Below are 18,794 nucleotides of genomic sequence, written 5' to 3'. Positions count from 1 at the left end.
ACATGAGAAGTTGAAAGACAATGAAATTAAGCCTTCAAAATTTTTGAGGAAAAATCATTTCCAATATGGAATGATATAACTTACCAACGTACTAATCAAGTGCGAGAATAGTACATTTTCAGGAAGTTACCAGGGGGTGCTCTCACAGAATAAAGGAGTAAATCAAGAAAGAAGACCCAGGGTCCAGGAAACAAGACATCTATCTCAAGAGAAAATCAAAGCGAACCCCCAGGATGATGTGAACAGACGTCCAAAGAGGTCACTGGGTGTGGTGGCAACCAGTTCAGAGTGGAGCAGGTCCAAATGCCCAGGGAGGGAGGTCTCCAGGAACATAAAATTGACAAAATACCTAACGATTCTGAACATACTCAAAGGAGATGAAATACCTCTTCCATAGTGGGAATTCAGTGGATAATACCTAAAACTGCAAAATTAAGAAGTGGTACTGCAAGCCTGCAGACATGGAAGTAAATCCAAAGCAACAGCCAAAAGACGTGAAAGTGATTTCCTTTGGAAAGCAAGAAATAAAGAAAGGGAAGCAGGTGACTCCTGTATTTTACTGTAAGCATATAAGGCTCTTATTCAAATTTGATTCTTAGAACTATGTGGAGTTCTACTCTGTCCCGTATAGTCACTATGAGTAGGAATTCGACTTGACATCAGTGAGTTTTTTTGGGTACTAATAAATAGAGTGGAAATTCTCTTAAATAAACACATACCACATCAGCTCTTTGGAAACTGTGGGGCAATTCTACTCTGTCCTATAGGGTCGCTATGAGTCGGAATCGACTCGGACATCAGTTTAGTTGAGCATTTATAAGAGCATTTATAAAATTTATAAAGTTATTTCAGTATTTTTAGGATTCAAGTTGTAGATCAGTTATTTAACTGTGGAAACTGTGTTATAAACGGTGGTAACATGCCAGGAATAGTTCACAACGGCCTGCTTAACCCATTAACTCACTCATCATCAAGGCATTAATGCTTCTGGATCCGGAGCCATGGTGGCACAGTGGTTAAGAGCTCAGCTGCTAACCAAAAGTTTAGCCGTTGGAATCCACCAGCCCCTCCTTAGTAACCCTATGGGGCAGTTCTACTGTGTCCTGTAGGGTTGCTGTGATCCTGGCAGTAGGTAGGCAAGCATGACAGGGAAGAGATTAAAAGTTCCCTCTCTTTTTAAGGAGGAATGAAATTCTATGGGACAGTTCTACTCTGTCGTATAGGGTTGCTATGAGTCAGAATTGACTCGAAGGCAATGGGTTAAGGCTGACTTCAGGCAAAATTTTAAAATACTTGGAATTTGACTTTGACGCTTTCCAAATATCCCTAGTGTCCTCAAGCTATTGTAGCCCACAGAATGTCATTTCCATGGTAATTAAAGATTTTATGTCCTTAAACCAATTGATTGTTGCTGTGTGTCAGGTGGTGGGCGACAGAATTCAAGGAAAAACAACATATAAATGATACTAGCCTTATGACTGACCCAGAGATATTTGTATTATAAAATGACAGTCTTTACTGAGATTAGTAGTACACTAATTGAATTTGGTGTCTAAATGAAGAAAAACAAATCCAAATGGCCCTGGAAGTAGATTTTCACCCTGCTTTTGATACCTTCCCGAGAAGCTGCCTCAGCAGGCCTAATGAGCTTAATGAAAGAGCAGACTGATACACGGTGTGCTCTGTAGGTTCCCCTTCCAAGGCCCCTTTGACGGCCTGAAATTCTAACTGGGAATAGTTGTCCAAAAGTTTGTGTCCCTTGTTCCTTAATATGTAAAGAATAGCAGGGGGTAGGGAACTCCCTTATGGAGTATGTGCCTTTTTGTGACCTGTCTGGTATGCCCAGCTTAAACATAATGCCCTGTGGGATAAGGAGAGTTTGGGGGACCTGGGTTATTTTTCCTCAATAACCCCACACACTGCAGGGTACTATTGAGTGTGTATCTGTGTCCCCTTCACACTACGACAGAACAAAGCCTGGGACAAGGGGAAGGACATTTAGGGCATGTCAAGTAACTCTAGCTCTCTCGGGAGGATTGTTCTAGGGTTCAGCTCCCTTATGCATTTCAAGGTATTTTATTTTTGTTTTTAATATATGCTTTTTTTTTTCTTCTTTCTTCATATCAAGCCATGCTTTTTCTAAGAGCACTAATGTGGATACCAACAGTTCGTGTTTTCTGTTGCAAGGGGTCAATACCAGGGACAGAAGCACTTCTTTGTCCATAAGGGTTATTTGAAAATAAAGTATTTATCATGCTGTCATGTGGATGTATGGCTTTAATGGAAATTTAAACTAAACATAAAAAATGAGAATAATGTATTAGAGAAGAGCAATGGAGTAAGAATTAGACCCAGGAATGAAAACAATTTCTTTCTTAACTCTTCAGCTTCTATCTCCATTGTAACACTGCTTCTCCCCACCCTCCACCCCCACCAGCTTTACATGTAAGAGATTCAAATAAATATAATAAACATTTCCATTTATATTAGCAATGGACCAGAAGGCAAGAAGCTATTTGCAAACCTATTTGAGTCATCAGAACAGTATTTAATCACAGCACCTCTTCATGTTAGTTATGTGTATGGCATTGGGTAAATCGCTTCACCGGTCTGAGCCTCAGTTTCCCTATCCTTAAAATGAAAGTGATGACAATATCTACCTTTCAGGTTGGCTGGAAGGAATAGATGAAATAAAGAATACAGAGCTCCTAACACATAGTAGGTCCCCTTTCCTCTCCTGTATATATTTCCTTATCCACACCTCTTCTGCTTGAGCTTGATTAGATTAGACAGACACAGGAGACAGCCAAAGGTGTTTTAATAAAGCTCAGGAAACCATGGGGGTTAGACTCAGGGCAGCGCTATCTTCATTTTTGGGATCTCAGGCTTCAAAGCACTAAATTGGCCTCAGGGCAGATCTGGCTGGTACTTGGGCTTCACACAGCACAGGTTACCATTCATGCAGAAAATATAGGCCATTTCGTTCTTGATACATTTATCACGGCAGGTGCCATGAAGACTCCAGCATTTTTTGGTGCTGCCTGATACAAAGAGAAAAAAAGGGAATCAGTGTCAGTCTTGAGGGGAAATGGGTCCTGGTTTGAGAAGACTCAGGAGGGCCGAAGGTCCCTGGGTGGTGCAAAAGGTTTGTATTCAACCTTTAATCTAAAGGCTGATTGGATCAAACCCACCCAGCAGTACCATGGAAGAAAATGCCCGGTGATCTGCTTCTATTAAGATTAAAATTAAGATTACAGCCAAGAAAACCCTATGGAGCAGCTCTACTCGGTAACACATGGGATCTCCATGGGTCGGAATCAAGTCAACAGCAACTAACAACAATAACAGAGGGCCAAACAGAGAAAGGGGAGCCACAAACACCTTATTTGCATAGCCCCGCCCTATCATTTTGTGGTAGTTACAAGACCATGCATGGCTCGAAGGGCCATGTTAAGTAATTCAGTGCACCACACAGTGCAATATAAAATAGGAGAAAAATAGTGAGAACATATGCAGAAATTTTAACTATTCAGTAATATATAATAATTGGTATTATTATACAGAGACTACTATGTATGTAATGTGGGATAAATCAAATGAACAATTATGGGACATTCTAATTCTATCATTCCCTGTGACCTTGAAAATCAGAATTCTCAGTGTATAAAGAAAAAATAATAATGTGACATAGATTAAGTTTAAACCTTGAGTTCTAAATTTGAATTGGAAATGCCAGTACAAATTCATAGGCATTTTATTTTAAAATATGTGTGAAGATAATAAATACATAGATTTTTTTTCTAGCTCTGTTCACTGAAAAGGCTTAAAAACAATGACAAACCGGTTGAAACTGGTAGCCCTAGCACCTACATTGTAGTCTTAAAACACCATTTCCCACTGCTGAGGCTAATTGTGCACATCCAAACACCTCATGGGATTTGGTTTCTTGGTTTGGAGGTTTAGGGTCATGGTTTCAGGAGACATTCCAGTTAATTGGCCTAATTTCATTTTTAGTGCTTCTCTTCTACCTTCAAGTTTGTTGCGTAGTGTCTGGTGTCTTAAAAGCTTGCAAATGGCCATTCGAGGCACAATTGTTCTCTATTTATCTGGAGCAACAGAAGAGTCAGGAATAGGAGAAGGAAATAGAACGTGTGGCTAATTGCCTCCATGAACAACTGCCTTGAAACCAAAAGAACTGAATGGTGCCCAGCTACCATTACTGAACACTTTGATCAAAGAACCTATGGCAGAATCTTGATCAAAGGCGGGGGGCGGGGGAGGGGAATCTGGAACAGAATTTCACATCCTCATGGAATCCAGACTTTCTGGAGCCACTGAGACTAGACGAATGCCTGAACCTATTGCCCTGAGATCATCTTTAAACCTTAAACTAAAAACATCCCCTGACATGTTCTTTAAATCAAACAATAAGTTAGCTTAACTAGTAAAGAACGCTTGCCTTAAGCATTGTGTTCTTTTAAAGAACTATCCATATGGGATCAAATTGACAACACCAAGTTGAAAGGTCAGATATAAGTTTGGGGGCAGTGAGTGTATGTTAATGGGAAAGGAACAATTCAGAAAAGGAGAATGACAATGCACAACTTGAAAAACGTAATCAACGTCACTGAACTGTATGTGTAGAAATTGTTGAATTAGTGTATGTTTTGCTGTGCATATTTTCAAAACCAATAAAAAAATACCATTTTTCACTAACACAAAAGACACTGAGACTTCTTGGAGAGATGGCAGGTTCCTCCTATTGGGCAGGAAATGTACAAGATAAACCTGAAAACCTTCTGTAGCGCCAGATACCAAGGAAGCTACCCAACACTGACAGGGATCTATCCAGAAGACTCAGAAGCCAAATTGAAGAGGTTCCCACTGGACAATTGTTCTTCACTGAGAATAATAATTGAAATTAAGTCCAATATTTTAGGAAATATAATATTTAGGATGAGCCCCTGGGTGGTGCGAACAGTTAATGTGCTCGGCTGCCAAGGTTGGAGGTTTGAGTACCCTAGAGGCACCTCGGAAGAAATGTCTGGTGATCTAAATCTGAAAGATCAGCCATTGAAAACTCTATGGAGCACAGTTTTACTCCGGCACACATGGGGTCTCCATGAGCTGGAATCAATCCAACAGCAGCTGGCGGTGGTGGTGGTAGATGATATTTAGGAAATAATATTTAGGAAAAATTACTCCATCTCAGAAGCTGATAAAGAGCGAGTGCAATATCTTAAAACTGGTAAGCAAATACAGAGTCAAGCGTTCATCCTGCCTTTCCTCTATAAACTACCTTTGGGTAACCAGATAGTGCATGAAGGGAAGCATCTCTTTTACAAGGAGTTCACCTAATGAATGAATGCTTTTGCCCTCATTGCTGCACCCTCTCGCTCCCTTCAAGTCTTAGTTCAAACGTTGCCTTCTCTGAGCGTTCCTTTTAAAATCGCAAACCCACCTGCCCTGACACTTGCTGTCCCCTTCCCTGCTTACTCTGCTCATTGCCTTCCTCAGTGGAATGTAAGTTCAAAGAGGAACGGAATTTTGTTTGTTTATTTGTTTTTTTTCACTGCTATATCTTTACCACATATCACAGTGCCTGGCATATGGAATCCACTCAACAATGTTTACTGAATGAATTAAGTAACGACATATCAACATTCCCCTAAATCCAGCTGCGGTCCCGGTCCCGGGAAGGAGACCAAGAACCAAGCCATACCAGTTGCCATCGAGTCGACAGGAGAAAGAAGAGAGAAACATTGAAGACTAAACATTTACCCCAGGCAGAATGACTTAATCTAACTGTTCTAGAACCAGAAAAGATGACTATAATTAACTGCTCAATCTAGGAACAGCCCCTGTGCCCTTTCCAGTCCTCAATTTCCCACCAACAGGGTGGAAGTTCCCGGCAAAGTTCAGATGAGCTACAGAAAACAAAGAAGCTGCATCTGCTGCACGCCAAAATTTCATTTTGTTTAACGTTGATCCCTTGACTTGATATATTACTTCAAATTGAGAAATGTGTACATGGAAACTCAGAACAGCCAAGTGGTTTGCTGGAACGAGAGCTAGTAAATGTGGGGCAAGTTCGGGGGCTCTTATCTTTCCACATAAGTATTGTGTCACATTGTCCCCTGCCGGCCCAGCCTCCCAACCCTGGGGTTCCCTGCCCAGAGCCGGCTTTCCACTCCCTACCATTCCCCTGAAGAGGTCGAGGTTACCTGGAATGACCTGCGACAAGAGCACCAGCGCAGCCAAAGTTAGCAATAAGAGCTTCATGACTTGAGGTGGCCCAGGAGTGGTGTCAGTTCTGAGGAGAGAAGAGCTCTGGACTCTCTGGCTCTCTCTAATCAACTGAGACACGTGTTGCTTACACGTGCCCTCAGCTGCCCTTGGGTGCAGCCCCCTCTGGAACATCCTGCCTTCCCTCATCCTCCTCAGTCACCATCCCAACACACCCGAGCCCACAGAGTGGAGCCCCACATCCCTAGCTGACGCACCTCCCTTTGTCCCCCTTCACAGTTTAGGGACCAGCATGGAGAAGTCACACAACATCCGGAGAGGTAGTTTTTATGATGTGGTTATTGTGGCTGTTGAATTGATTCCAACTCATAGAGACCCTGTGTGACAGAGTAGAATTGATCCACAGGTTTCCTAAGCAAAAAGTCTTTATAGCCGCAGATCACCAGTCTCTTCTCTCACAGAGCCACTGGGTGGGTTCGAATTACCTACCTTTCGGTTAGCGGCCAAGTACTTAACCATCACACCACCAGAGCTCCTACTTTTTGTGATGAGTATACGTATACGTAACAAAACACTCACCACGTGGACATTCTTCACAATTCAGTGACATCAATGACATTTATCATGTAGTGCCACCATCACCACTATCCATTTCCAGATTTTCTATCCCTTTTTTTTTTTTAACAGAAGCTCAGTGCCCCCTAAGTAGAGGGATATTTTTTAAACTATATGTCAGTCCTTGTTATAGACCAACTTAAAAGACTCCAAGACTCCACACCACACCTAGAAAAAAAAAACCCAAAATCTTTACTATACCCTGCAAAGCCCTACATTATCTGGTCTAGAGATACACCATTATCATGGTTCTAATTTAAATTTAAGCTCCTTTTTTCATGTGCAGAAACTCTGCTGGTGTAGTGGTTAAGAGCAACAGCTGCCAACCAAAAGGTCAGCAGTTCGAATCCACCAGGAGCTCCTCGGAAACCCTATGAGGCAGTTCTACTCGACCCAACGGCAACGGGTTTGGTTTAGTTTGGTTTTCATGTGCAGTTTTCCTGTTTGGGGCCTGAGGAGTAGAGCAGAGAGGATGGCCATTCAGATGTTAGGGAGAATGCATCTATCAGATGATTTTTCTTTCTAAGAGAAGTCCTACTGCCTAAAAGACTCAGTTTCACAGGCTTCTAGCATTGAGAGTGAGAGAGAACAGAGCTTAAAATATTCATCTCTTTGTCTTAGCTGTCCTCACTTGCGCTTACTCGTGCCCACTCACTTGCTGTGTGACCTTGGGACAGTCACCTCCCCCTCTGGGCCTCAGTCTCACCAATAAAAGGGGTTGGAGCTGATAAGCTGTAGAGATCAACCAAATCCTTGTATGCTATGGTTCCCTGGATGCTGAAAGGGCACAGAAAATGGAAAGCTGCCAAACTCTAGGTTTTCACCACCAACACAGGGCAAGCCAGTTGGGTTTACACCTGAGGGTTCTCAGGGCTGCACTCATTGAGCCCCAGCTCTGTTTGTTTGGTCAGTCGGTGGATCGGTGGGTCGGTCGGTTGGTTGGTCGGTCTGTTTGTTTTGTTCACTGCTCTACCTCCAGCACATATCACAGTGCCTGGCATGAGGAATCCACTCAACAGTATTTATTGAATGAGTGAATTATTTAATTCACGCTTGGGTCAGAGGCCTCTTCCCTTGATACCAACACCCAATGCGCTATATGGCCCTTGCAGACCACAGTCCCTCTTTAGGCTGCTGTTTGTATACGCAAAGCACAAATATTTGCTCTCGTTATTATGACCAAAAAAAAAAAAACAAAAACCCGTCACCATCGAGTCACTTCCGGCTCAAAGCAACCTTATAGAACTGAGCAGAACTGCCCTATAGGGTTTCCAAGGAGCGCCTGGTGGATTTGAACTGCCAACCTTTTGGTTAGCAGACGAGCTCTTAACCACTGTACCACCAGGGTTCCCGGGTTATTATAAACACTTAATATTCTCCCCCGGACCCTTGAATGAATCTCACCACACCAAGATGTTTCTGGAATAGGGTCCATGGGGTCCTGGTGAGGGAGCAGAGAAGACACCTTGTGGTCCCTTGGGTCCAGGCAGTTTAGAACTGGGTGGAAGAACTTTTAAGCTGGGTCATGGTATAGTCTGATTTGGGTTTTTAAATAGACTCTTCTGGCTTTGCAGGACCTCTCCCGGCTGACCTAAATGGTTGAAGGGAGGCGTGTCAGCTCAGGGGTGTGTGACTGCATGCTGTGGGCTTGAGGGGGTGGGGGCTGTACTCGCGGGCAGCTGAAGGCACGTGCGGGTGGTGAGTGTTCGGTTGCTCAGAGGGAGCAGGAGCCACGGAGGTCAGAGCTCACCGCATTAGCTTTGTCCTCACATCCGACTTGCGTCTTCACCTTGGGCCACCTCCAGCCATGAGGCTTCTTCTGCTGACTTTGGCTGTGCTGCTGCTCTTGTCCCAGTTCACTCCAGGTAACTTGGGTGTCTTCAAGGGACGAGCAGGGTGTAGAGACCATGGTCTGGCCAGGGAATCCCAAGCGCGGGGGTTGGGCTGCCAGGCAATGGGAGGTCACCATTCAGAGTCATGTAGAGGAGAACCTACCTGGCACCCGGAAGTCACCTTTGCCAACAGCAGGTGCCAGATCTTAAATACCAACTGCAGTGTCCAGAGCTACCCACTCAGCCCATCCCCTCCCCCTCTTCTCCCTGCTCAGTTCCAGGGACCATGCAAAGGTGGCCCAGTGTTTAAGGAAGAGTGGCGGGGGGGTGGGAGGGACAGGAGAATTAGGAAAGAGGGGAGGTCAATAATGGCCCTTTTACAAAATAGCTCGTATTTACTTTTGTTGGCTCTGTGTCAGGCCCCATGCTGGGAGCTGGGACCACAGAGATAAATGACATGGCCCTGGGGGAGTTTACTCGGGGAAACAGTTAAACAGGGTGACCTGAGCTGTGATAAAGGGAAGCCAGGGGCCTGGGGTGCACCCAGGAGGGACCAACTCAGCCTGAGAGTCCAGAGAATCCTCCTGGAGGGGCACTTGAGTCCTGAGAAATGAGTGGAAATGAGAAGGGGAAAAAGAGGTGGAACTAGGAAGGGTGTCCCAGGCAGAGAGATGAGCTTATGCAAAGGCCCAGATGTGGGAAAGAGCATGGCACCTGCAGAGACCTGGCACAAAATGGAGGAGTGGGTTAGGGGCAAAGCATTCTAGTCCAAGGTTTTGATGGGCCTTGAATGCCAAGGAAAGGTCTAAGCAGGGAAGGGCCCTGGTCAGACTTGCCCATTCCACTAACTCAGCACTAACTACCTGCCCTTTCCCCCCATCTGACAGAAGCTTCTGCCCACCCCATGAATTTGTATGTGTGTGTGATAAATATACAGTTTCCTGGGTGGCAGTCAGCTGCTAACCTAAAGGTTGGTGGTTCAAACCCACCCAGCAGCTTCACAGAAGAAAGGCCTGGAGAACTGCTTCCATAAAATTACAGCCAAGAAAACCCTACGGAGCAGTTCCACTGTGTAACACATGAGTTGGAATTCACTCGACAGCATCAGGTTTGGCTTTATGGTTCTGGAAGTCAATATATAGGTAACAAAGCATTTGCCATTTCAACAATTTCACATGTTCAGTGACATTAATTATGTTCATCACATTGTTCAACCATCACCCTTAGCCATTCCCGAATCATTCCATCACCTTTAACAGAAGCTCTGTGTCCCATAAGCATTGGGTCTTCCTTTCTACGTCTCTCCTAGTAACCACTATAAACTTGCCTAGTAATCTCTGTATACTTGCCTAGTGTAGATATTTTATATAAGTGATACCATACAATATTTTTCCTTTTGCGACTGACTTATTTCACTCAGCATGATGTTTAAAGTTTCATCCGTGTTGCAGCATGCATCAGGACTTCATTTCTCTTTATGGAGGAGTAATATTCCGTTGCATGTATATACCACTTTTTGTTTATCTCTTCATCTGCTGATGAACATTTAGGTTATTTCCGCCTTTGGGCTATTGCAAATAGTGCTGCCTTGCACACTGGTGTACAAATATCTGCGTTTCTGCTTTTAATTCTTTGGGGTATATGCCGAGGAGTGGAATTGTCTTTTGTGTTACCCTTCCACAGGGTCAGGATGTGAGTGAATTTCCTCAAACAAATTAATTCTTTGGGGATTACAAAATGCTGATAGTCTGTTTGTTTGTGTGTGTGTGTGTGTGTGTTTTTCCCCGTGGCTAGCTGGAACACTTACATAAAAAAGACACTCTTTGTCGTCTATTATTTGGTTATTCAGCAGTACAGTTCATATTAAAAAAAACCATTGGCTTCGGGTCAGTTCCAACTCGTAGCAGCCCTAGAGGACAAAATAGAACTGCCCCATAGGGTTTCCAAAGAGCCCCTGGTGATTCAAACTGCCATCATTTTGGTTAGCAGCCAAGCTTTTAACCACTGTGTCACCAGGGCTCCACAGTTCATATGGGAAAGACAAAATAAATGCTTGGCTATTTTTATTTACAAATTTGCAAGATAATAATTTACTTCCCATTACTCTCCAAAAGTAACAAACTAGTTTTCCATATCATTATAAATTCATGAGTTTAAATATATTTGATGCGTTTTCATTCATTACAATTATTTATTCTTATTGAAACTCAAATTGCCCCATTGTTGACAAGTGGGAGCCCCTTTAATATGGCTCCTAAGCCTTATTTTACATAATCCTGGTAGTCTTTGAAAGGTCCCTGGGTGGTGAAACGGTTTACGCTGGACTACTAACCTAAAGGTTGGCAGTTCAAATCCACCCGCAGTGCCACAGAAGAAAACCCTGGTGAACTTCTTCCATAAAGATTACAGACGGGAAAACCCTGTGGAGCAGATCTACTCTGTAGCGCATGGGGTCTCCGTGAGTTGGAATCCACTCTACAGCAACAGGTTTCATTTGGAGTTTTTTTTTTGGTAGTCTTCGATAGCTTCCTAGTGATAAAGCCGTCTTATAAAGACCACAGGGAACACACCTACAGCCTGACAAAGTTAGATGTATCAACTTCAGGGAGCAAAGGCAATGCACAGGGAAGGAACCGTGGGACATCACACCAAATGAAGAAAAAAACAAAGGGTTACTACAGGATTGGGAGCACTGGTTAAGCACTCAGCTGCTAACCAAAAGTTGGAGGTTTGAACCCCCCAGTGGCTCTAAGGGAGAAAAGACCTGGAGATCTGCTCTTGTAAAGACTGCAGCCTAGAAAACCCTATGGGGCAGTTCTACTCTATGTGCCACCAAGTCAGAGTCAACTCCATGGCACACAACAACAACAACGGGTTGGGGAAACAGTTTGCACTCGACTGCTAAAAAGGCTGGTGGGCCGAACCCACCCAGAGGTACCATGGAAGACAGGCTTGGTGATCTGCTTCCCTGAAGGTTACAGCCAAGAAAATTCCATGGGGAGTTCTACTCCGTAAAACATGGAGTCATCTCGAGTAGGAATCTACTGGAAGGCATCTAAGGACAACTACAGGATTATGGGAAAGAATGGGGTTTCATAAAATGTAAATGAAGCCGTATTTGAGAGACTTCAAGGCAAAGTAAGCCCATGTTCAAGGGATTGACGTCAGGCCTGGGCTAACAAGCAGATTCAGGTTCCCTTTTCCTCATCAACTACAAAATTAAGACACCCCAAATGCTCTGTTAACCCAGAACTAAAACCATTCCTGAAACCCACTGTTTAGACAAACATTAGACTGGACTATAAAACATAAAATAATACTCGGGAAGGGTGTGCATCTTGGTTCAGTCAGATACACTAGACCGAATGGGCGGCTCCTGTCCGGAGGCAGGGTGAGAAACCAGGAAGGGACAGGAACTGGATGGATGGACACAAGGAACCCAGGATGGAAAGGGGGAGTGTGCTGTCACATTATGGGGATTGCAACTAATGTCACATAACAAAGTGTATAAATTTTTGTATGAGAAATTAACTTGAGCTATAAACTTTCACCTAAAGCACACACACCAAAAAAAATTAAGATAAATGTTGGATTTTGTATCCAAAAACTCCTTATCTGCAGCCTTGAACTGGCTCTGAAATCAAGGCCTCTTTTCTGTGTTAAAGGCTCAGTTTTTCTAGGGAAGAATGTGTTGTTCCACTCATGCTGATAAAACTTCAGAAACAAAGTTTCTGCAGTCAGGATTTGAGAAAACAGGGTTTCTCAGCACTTTGTCCTTGTGTCAATTAACAAAAGCAGTTGCACTCTTCACACTTGCTATCTGGTGTGACAAGATATTATAGACCTTGAATTAGCCGTTTCTTTTTGAAGCTCTGATTTCTTTTATTGGGAAAATGGTATTTCAAAACTGCAATCTAGATGCTAGAAAGCCAATGCTACTAAGTTGGTCATTGTTTCTAGGCTATTAGAAGGGGAAGGGGGCAAGGGAACTCAGGCGAGAGGAGAGAAAAGTGGGGCTCATGCGTGCCTACAGGATGTCCTTTTACAGCTAGATCGGGAGAGTCTCTGGGTCAGAGAGCTCCGAAGGACAGCAGTATCCTAGAGTCCTTACAATGATAGGATTTTATCTTGTCTAGGGCTGGGGCTAGCAGAAGTGGGGTGCAGTTTCGTGGGATAAGTAAAGCAGGCAGGCTCTAAGTGGCTAAAAGTCTACTTCGTTGGCCTATTTTTAGAACAATTGGCTGTGTAAAAATTTGAGATTGACACCTTCAGGCTTTTTGGGCTAAGGGACCTCAGCTTGGTATAAAGAAGTAAACAACCTGGGCCCAACACAGAGAGCTCACCTTTTACTTAATGACTAATGATGTAGAGCATAATTTCATGTGCTTATTTGCAGTTCAAATCCGCCAGGCGCTCCTTGGAAACTCTAATGGGCAGTTCTACTCTGTCCTATGGGGTAGCTATGACAATGGCACTGGGTTTTTTCGTTGGGTTATTTGCCAGGTATATATCTTCTTTGGTGGAGTGCCCACTTTTAATCAGATGATTTGTTGAGTTGTAAGCTTTTTTATACCTTCTGGATAAAAGTTCTTTATGATACGTATGTTTTGCAAATATTTTCTTCCAGTCTGTACATTGCCTTTTGATTTACTTAACTGCGCCTTTCCATGGCAAGACCTTCTGGTTTTGAAGAAGCTCAGTGTATGAATTTTTTTCTTTTGTGGTCCATGCTTTTCATATCCAGTCTAAAAAATCCTTTGTTGAAAAAGCACATGTTTTGTTATATATATACTTACCACAATTAAGAAAAAAAGTTAAATGAAACAAAATTTATTTTTTTGCCTAGCCCAAGGTCAGAAAGATTCTCTCCTATGTTTTCTTCTAGAAGTTTTATTTTTGTGCACAGTGAGAGGTAAGGCCCATGGACATGCCGGCATCATTCCTTTCGCCTTTGGATCACCTTGGTACCTTTGTTAAAAATAAATTGACAATATAGGTCTGGATCAATTTATGGGCTCTTCCTTCCATTCCATTAATATATATGTCTTTAACCGCTACAAAACTTGGGTTTGGAGCACTTGGGAACTGTTGCAGTTTTTTGTGCCTCTTGCTCAGTGTCATTGATACAATCTCATCCCAAACACTGACAGAACAGTTCTTTTGAGAACTGTTGTTGCAAGCTTGTAGTTTGTCAGTTAGTCATGATTCAGGAGCAGGGGAGGCATCAAAAATAACATGGATGAGCAATGAAAACATTACGCTAAGGTAAGCAGGGCCGGGGGTGGGGGGGAGAGACTCAAAAGGCTATATGTTATACATTTCCATGTGTATGAAATACCAAGAGTGGGCAAACCCACAAGGCCAGAGGACAGAATGGTGGTTGTCATTCCCTGAGGGAAGGGAGAGTGGGTTGTTGTTGCTAGTTGCCCTTAAGTTGATTCCAGCTCATGGTGATTCCTTGTGACCCCATGTGTAATCTTTCAGAAGAAAATCGCCAGGCTTGTCTTCTGAGCAGCCTCTGGGTGGGTTTGAACCACCAACCTTTCAGCTAGTAGCCAAGCACTTAACCATGTGCACCACCCAGGGGAAGTGTAAGTGACTGAGTGACTACTTAATGGGTGTGGGGTTTCTGTTTGGGGTGACAAGAAAGTTCTGGAACCCGATGATGATGATGATTGTACATTGTGAATGTACTTAATGCCACTGAGTCAGTCACACACTTGAAACTGTTAAAATGGTAAATTTTATGTTTTGTGTATTTTACCACAGTTAAAAAAAAAAAAGGGATGAAGAGAGTAAGGCCAGGGTCAAAGGCAAGGAAAACTGGGGACCCTCTATCATGTATGTTTCAATCCTTTTACAAAACCTTTCAAATCCGGGACCTACCAATTCTTAGTGCTAACACTGGCTCTGTTCTTCTTTCCCTTTTGTGTCAGGCCACACCCAAAAATGTTGGAATCTTCATGGTAAATGCCGCCATCAGTGCTTCAAGAAGGAAAAGATCTATGTTTACTGCACTAATAATAAATTCTGTTGCGTGAAGCCCAAGTACCAGCCAAAACGAAAGCCATGGTTATATTAAGTGCTTTGAAGCCTAAAGCCACAAAATGCGGATGAAGCTACCCAGAGTCTGACCAGTGGACTTCTGAGCTCTATTAAAATACCTCTGGATGATCCCTGTGTTTGCCTGCTAATGACCCCAACAGTTCTCAGGAGGTCCACTTTCACATGGTCTGTGAAGTCAAAACCATTTTCATAGTTATAATAAGATGTTATTTGGCTTTCCAATCTCATGCACTCACAATTGTGCAATGGAGTTTTCCAGAAACTACATGTGTGATGACATCATTGCTCTGACAGCTAAAGAAAGATTCTTATGTACTCTTGTCCTTCTAGAGTCTAGCATCTAGAAGATTTAAGATATAACTATGTTCATTTTGAGAGGTTAACTCAGTTGTTCTTGGTAATTCTACCAACTTCTTACTACTTCTCTTGGTTATGTTATTAACCCCTGTAACCTCATTATTATCTAATAAAATGTTATTTTAAAATCCCAAAATTTTCCTTGCACCTATGTAGAAGCACAACAAGAACTAAAAACATTTTTTGTTGTCTTATTTTTCAGTAATATTTTAATCGTAACATAATATTTCATTTTTAATTACAATATTTCATCTTTGTAATTTTCACTATGGTGAATATAAATAGACACAACTCACATCAGGAATCAGCAAACTACAGTCCAGGGACCAAATCTGGCCCACCACCTAGTTTTGTAAACATAGTTTAATTAGAACACAGCTGTGCCCATTCCTTTATGTATTGTCTATGATTGCTTTCATGCCACAATGACAGAGACTGTATGGCTTGTAAAATCTAAAATATTTACTATCTGGCCCCCAAAAAAAGTTTATCAACCCCTAACCTACATAAACAAAAGCTTTTGGGGGTCCCTGGTAATTTTTAAGAGTGTAAAGATGTCCAGAGGCCAAAATGTTTGAGAAACTGTGGTCTACCCAATCACGCTTGAGGAGAAGAAAGCTAGGTTAGGGAAATTTTGCCAGGGAGGAAACAGGACTTTCTCTATGCCAGGTGCTCTGTATGCTTTATCTCATCTATTCCTCACAACCAACCTGAGAGAAAGACATGGTCAACACCTTTCCTTTATAGATGGAGAAATGAGGCTCAGGCAGGTGAAGTGATTTCCCCAGTGCCTAGGATTCAAATACTGGTCTGTATGACATCAACAAGGAGCCCTGGTTGTGCAATGGATAAGCGCTTGGCTGCTAACCAAAGGGTTGGCAGTTTGAACCTACAGGAGAAAAGACTTGGTGATCTGCTCTCGTAATTACAGCCTAGAAAACCCTATGAGGCAGTTCTACTCTGTCATATTGGGTCACTATGAGTCAAAAATCAACTTGAAAGCACCTAACAGCGACAACATGACCTCAAGGAGAGGTTAGAGAATACCAAAAACCCAAAAACCAAACCCACTGCCGTCAAGTCGATTCCGACTCATAGTGAATAGAGAATATGGACTTGCAAATAGCCAATATGAATAAGAACTATGAATAGGAAATGATTATTATATTTGAGTCTCTCAAATGAAAAGCTGGGAAGACAGTGTTAGAATGGTGTCCCCACCTCTGGGATCATTACAGGAGCTGAAGAGTTAAGCAGGAAACTATGTTTATCTCTAGGCCTAATTCTTACACCATTGAATCTCTCTCTAAATCAATCTCTCTTTCTCTCTCTCTTTCTTCCTCTCTCTCCCTATATATGTGTATGTCTCCATATACATAATAATGTAATATATCACATTGATATAATATTTTTATCTAATCTACAATATATAATCCACTTTTGTCACTTGTCCCATTAAAGACCCTTACAGCATTTCCCCTTTCATTACAGAATTTAGTCCAGAATCACAAACTGTGTTTAGTTGTCATGCCTCTTTAGTCTCCTTTAATCTAAAACAGTTCCTTAGTCTTTGTTTGTCTTTCATGACATTTATATTTTTTAAGAGTACAGGTCAGTTATTTTTGGCATGTTCTTCAGTATGGATTTGTCAGATGTTTCCTCATGACTAAATTCAGTAGGTTGTACATCTTCGGCTGGGATACTACATAAGCAATGCTGTGTCCTTGCCAGGGTAATATATCCAGCAGGATCTTCTTCAAAGAATCTAAAGGGCTATATATCTTTTAAAGATGTTGAAAATCTGTGAGTGTAAGAATGTCTATACCAGGATGCATTGATGGGAAGGGTATACAGGTGTAGTGAGGAAAGAGCATTCAATCCTCATCTTCCCCAGAAGGAAGTTGATTGATAATGCCCAAAAATGAAAATTCAGGGAGAAGAAATACAAGCATGTTATTTAAAGACATGGAGGAAATACCAAAACAAGCAGCTAAAAGAAACAGAAGTAGTGCTTTTGGTGAGAAGCAAGCCTGGAAGGGGGAACACTATTTTTCATAACAGGTCTTAGAGACTTAATGGCTCTTTTAACTTTAGCTAGAAAATAATGTTTAAATACCAGTTAAAATAACATCAAAAATATAGAGTAATTGTTTCTTGCTATCCAGCGAGGAAGATTCATTATTCAATCAAAAAATATAATGGAATGCCTCACCTGCCTGGAACTGAAGATACCATGGTAAGCAAAAATAGATAGGTTCCTGTCCTTATGTGGCTTAGTCTTATGGTGGAGATAACCATCAATCAAATAATCATACAACTCAAGGTAAAAATTCATGTGTGGATTGTATAAAGGAGGTCTGTCTCCACTTTGGATCCAGAAGGTCACACACCCTTTGCTCCCACTGTAAAACCAGGAAAGACAAAGAAAAAGAACTAAAAATCATATCTCTTTCAAGACATCAAAGATCTCTAAGTGCAAAAATATCTGTAAGAACTAATTTTTAGAAAGGATAAGCCCTTTCTAAGAGAGCAGAGATCAATTGTCCCATCCCTTATTTCCCAGAGAAGCATTTACCAAGTCTGGGCAAAGGAGAATGGAGGATTGGGGTGGCTACAGGCAGAGGGGCTTTGCTGGGATAAAGAGAAACCAGGGCAACTTTTAATGATCTCATAAGCTGGCGTGATAAATCAAAACGCTTAGGAGTTCCAAGTGCAGAGCTAGTTTTCCCCCCATGTGCCAATTCTCCCACATGACCTGTTTGCTGAACACATGGAGGGCAGAAGCCTGGGCTGCAAAGCAGAGAAAAATCCTTCATAGCCTCACAGTACTCAGATCCCAAACACCTGGCTAGAAGGAAGGGCCTGTAATACACATAAGACTGATCTCACTCTCAAAACATTTGAAGTCAGAGGTACAATAAAATTAACAACCTTTCTCTGAGGTAAAATAATATTTATACAGTTCTTTTAAATACAATTGCTGGTATAGAAAAAAATTTTACAGGACATGCACAGAAGAAGGAAAATATAACCAATAATCAATACTAAAAACAGTCAAACGAGATGACCCAGTTATTGGAATTAATAGACAATATTTAAATTACTGTTATAATTATATCAAAGAAATTAGATGAAAAAATTGCTAAAATGGACAAAAGGTTGGAGAATCTAAATTCACACACAGAGAAATAGTTTCCATTGCTGCATTATAAAACCACCCTCAAACCTTGGTGGATTAAAATAACTATTGTTTCTCACCGTTCTGTTAGTTTATTGAGTGTTTCTTCTGATAGTCTCACCTAGGGTTGCTCATGTGACTTCATCTCTCTCCACATGGTTTCTCCATCTCAAGGAAGTTAACCTTGGTTTCTTCCATGACAGCTGGTCCAAGAGGGCAAGCCTCAGTATGCAAGCATTTATCAACCTTTTGTTTGTATTATGTATGCTTCCTGAAGCCCATTGGCCAAAGCAAGCCACATGGCCCAGGGTCAGTGCAGAAAAAACTACACAAGGGCATGGATACTAGGAGACATGATTCACTGGCGATAGTCAATGTATCAGTCTATCACAAATGGAATCTTTAAGAAAGAATAAATTCGGCATTCTAAACTGAAAAATAAAAAATCTGAAGCTAATAATTTATTGGATGGGTTTAATAGCAGACTGAGCATAGTAGAA

At 42.0% G+C, this 18,794-nt stretch overlaps 1 protein-coding gene across 1 annotated transcript; it reads left to right on the top strand.

Moving 5' to 3' along the window:
* Positions 1-8,604: 8,604 nt before the first annotated feature.
* Positions 8,605-14,900, top strand: DEFB123 (defensin beta 123). Its single transcript, XM_049869803.1, has 2 exons — positions 8,605-8,726; positions 14,630-14,900. The coding sequence occupies exons 1-2, from the start codon at positions 8,669-8,671 to the stop codon at positions 14,773-14,775; spliced, it is 204 nt and encodes a 67-aa protein (XP_049725760.1). The 5' UTR covers positions 8,605-8,668; the 3' UTR covers positions 14,776-14,900.
* The last annotated feature ends 3,894 nt before the right edge of the window (positions 14,901-18,794 follow it).

Source organism: Elephas maximus, chromosome 25 (genome assembly GCF_024166365.1).
Source record: "Elephas maximus indicus isolate mEleMax1 chromosome 25, mEleMax1 primary haplotype, whole genome shotgun sequence".
Classification (NCBI taxonomy): Eukaryota; Metazoa; Chordata; class Mammalia; order Proboscidea; family Elephantidae; genus Elephas; species Elephas maximus.
Note: the sequence above shows the minus strand (reverse complement) of the source record. Positions and strands in the feature narration are given on the sequence as shown.

Excerpts from the sequence above, each read along its gene's own strand:
- DEFB123 (XM_049869803.1), top strand. The coding sequence starts at position 8,669 with ATGAGGCTTCTTCTGCTGACTTTGGCTGTGCTGCTGCTCTTGTCCCAG. Across the intron at positions 8,727-14,629 it reads CTTGTCCCAGTTCACTCCAG|GCCACACCCAAAAATGTTGG; the intron begins GTAACTTGGGTG and ends CTTTTGTGTCAG.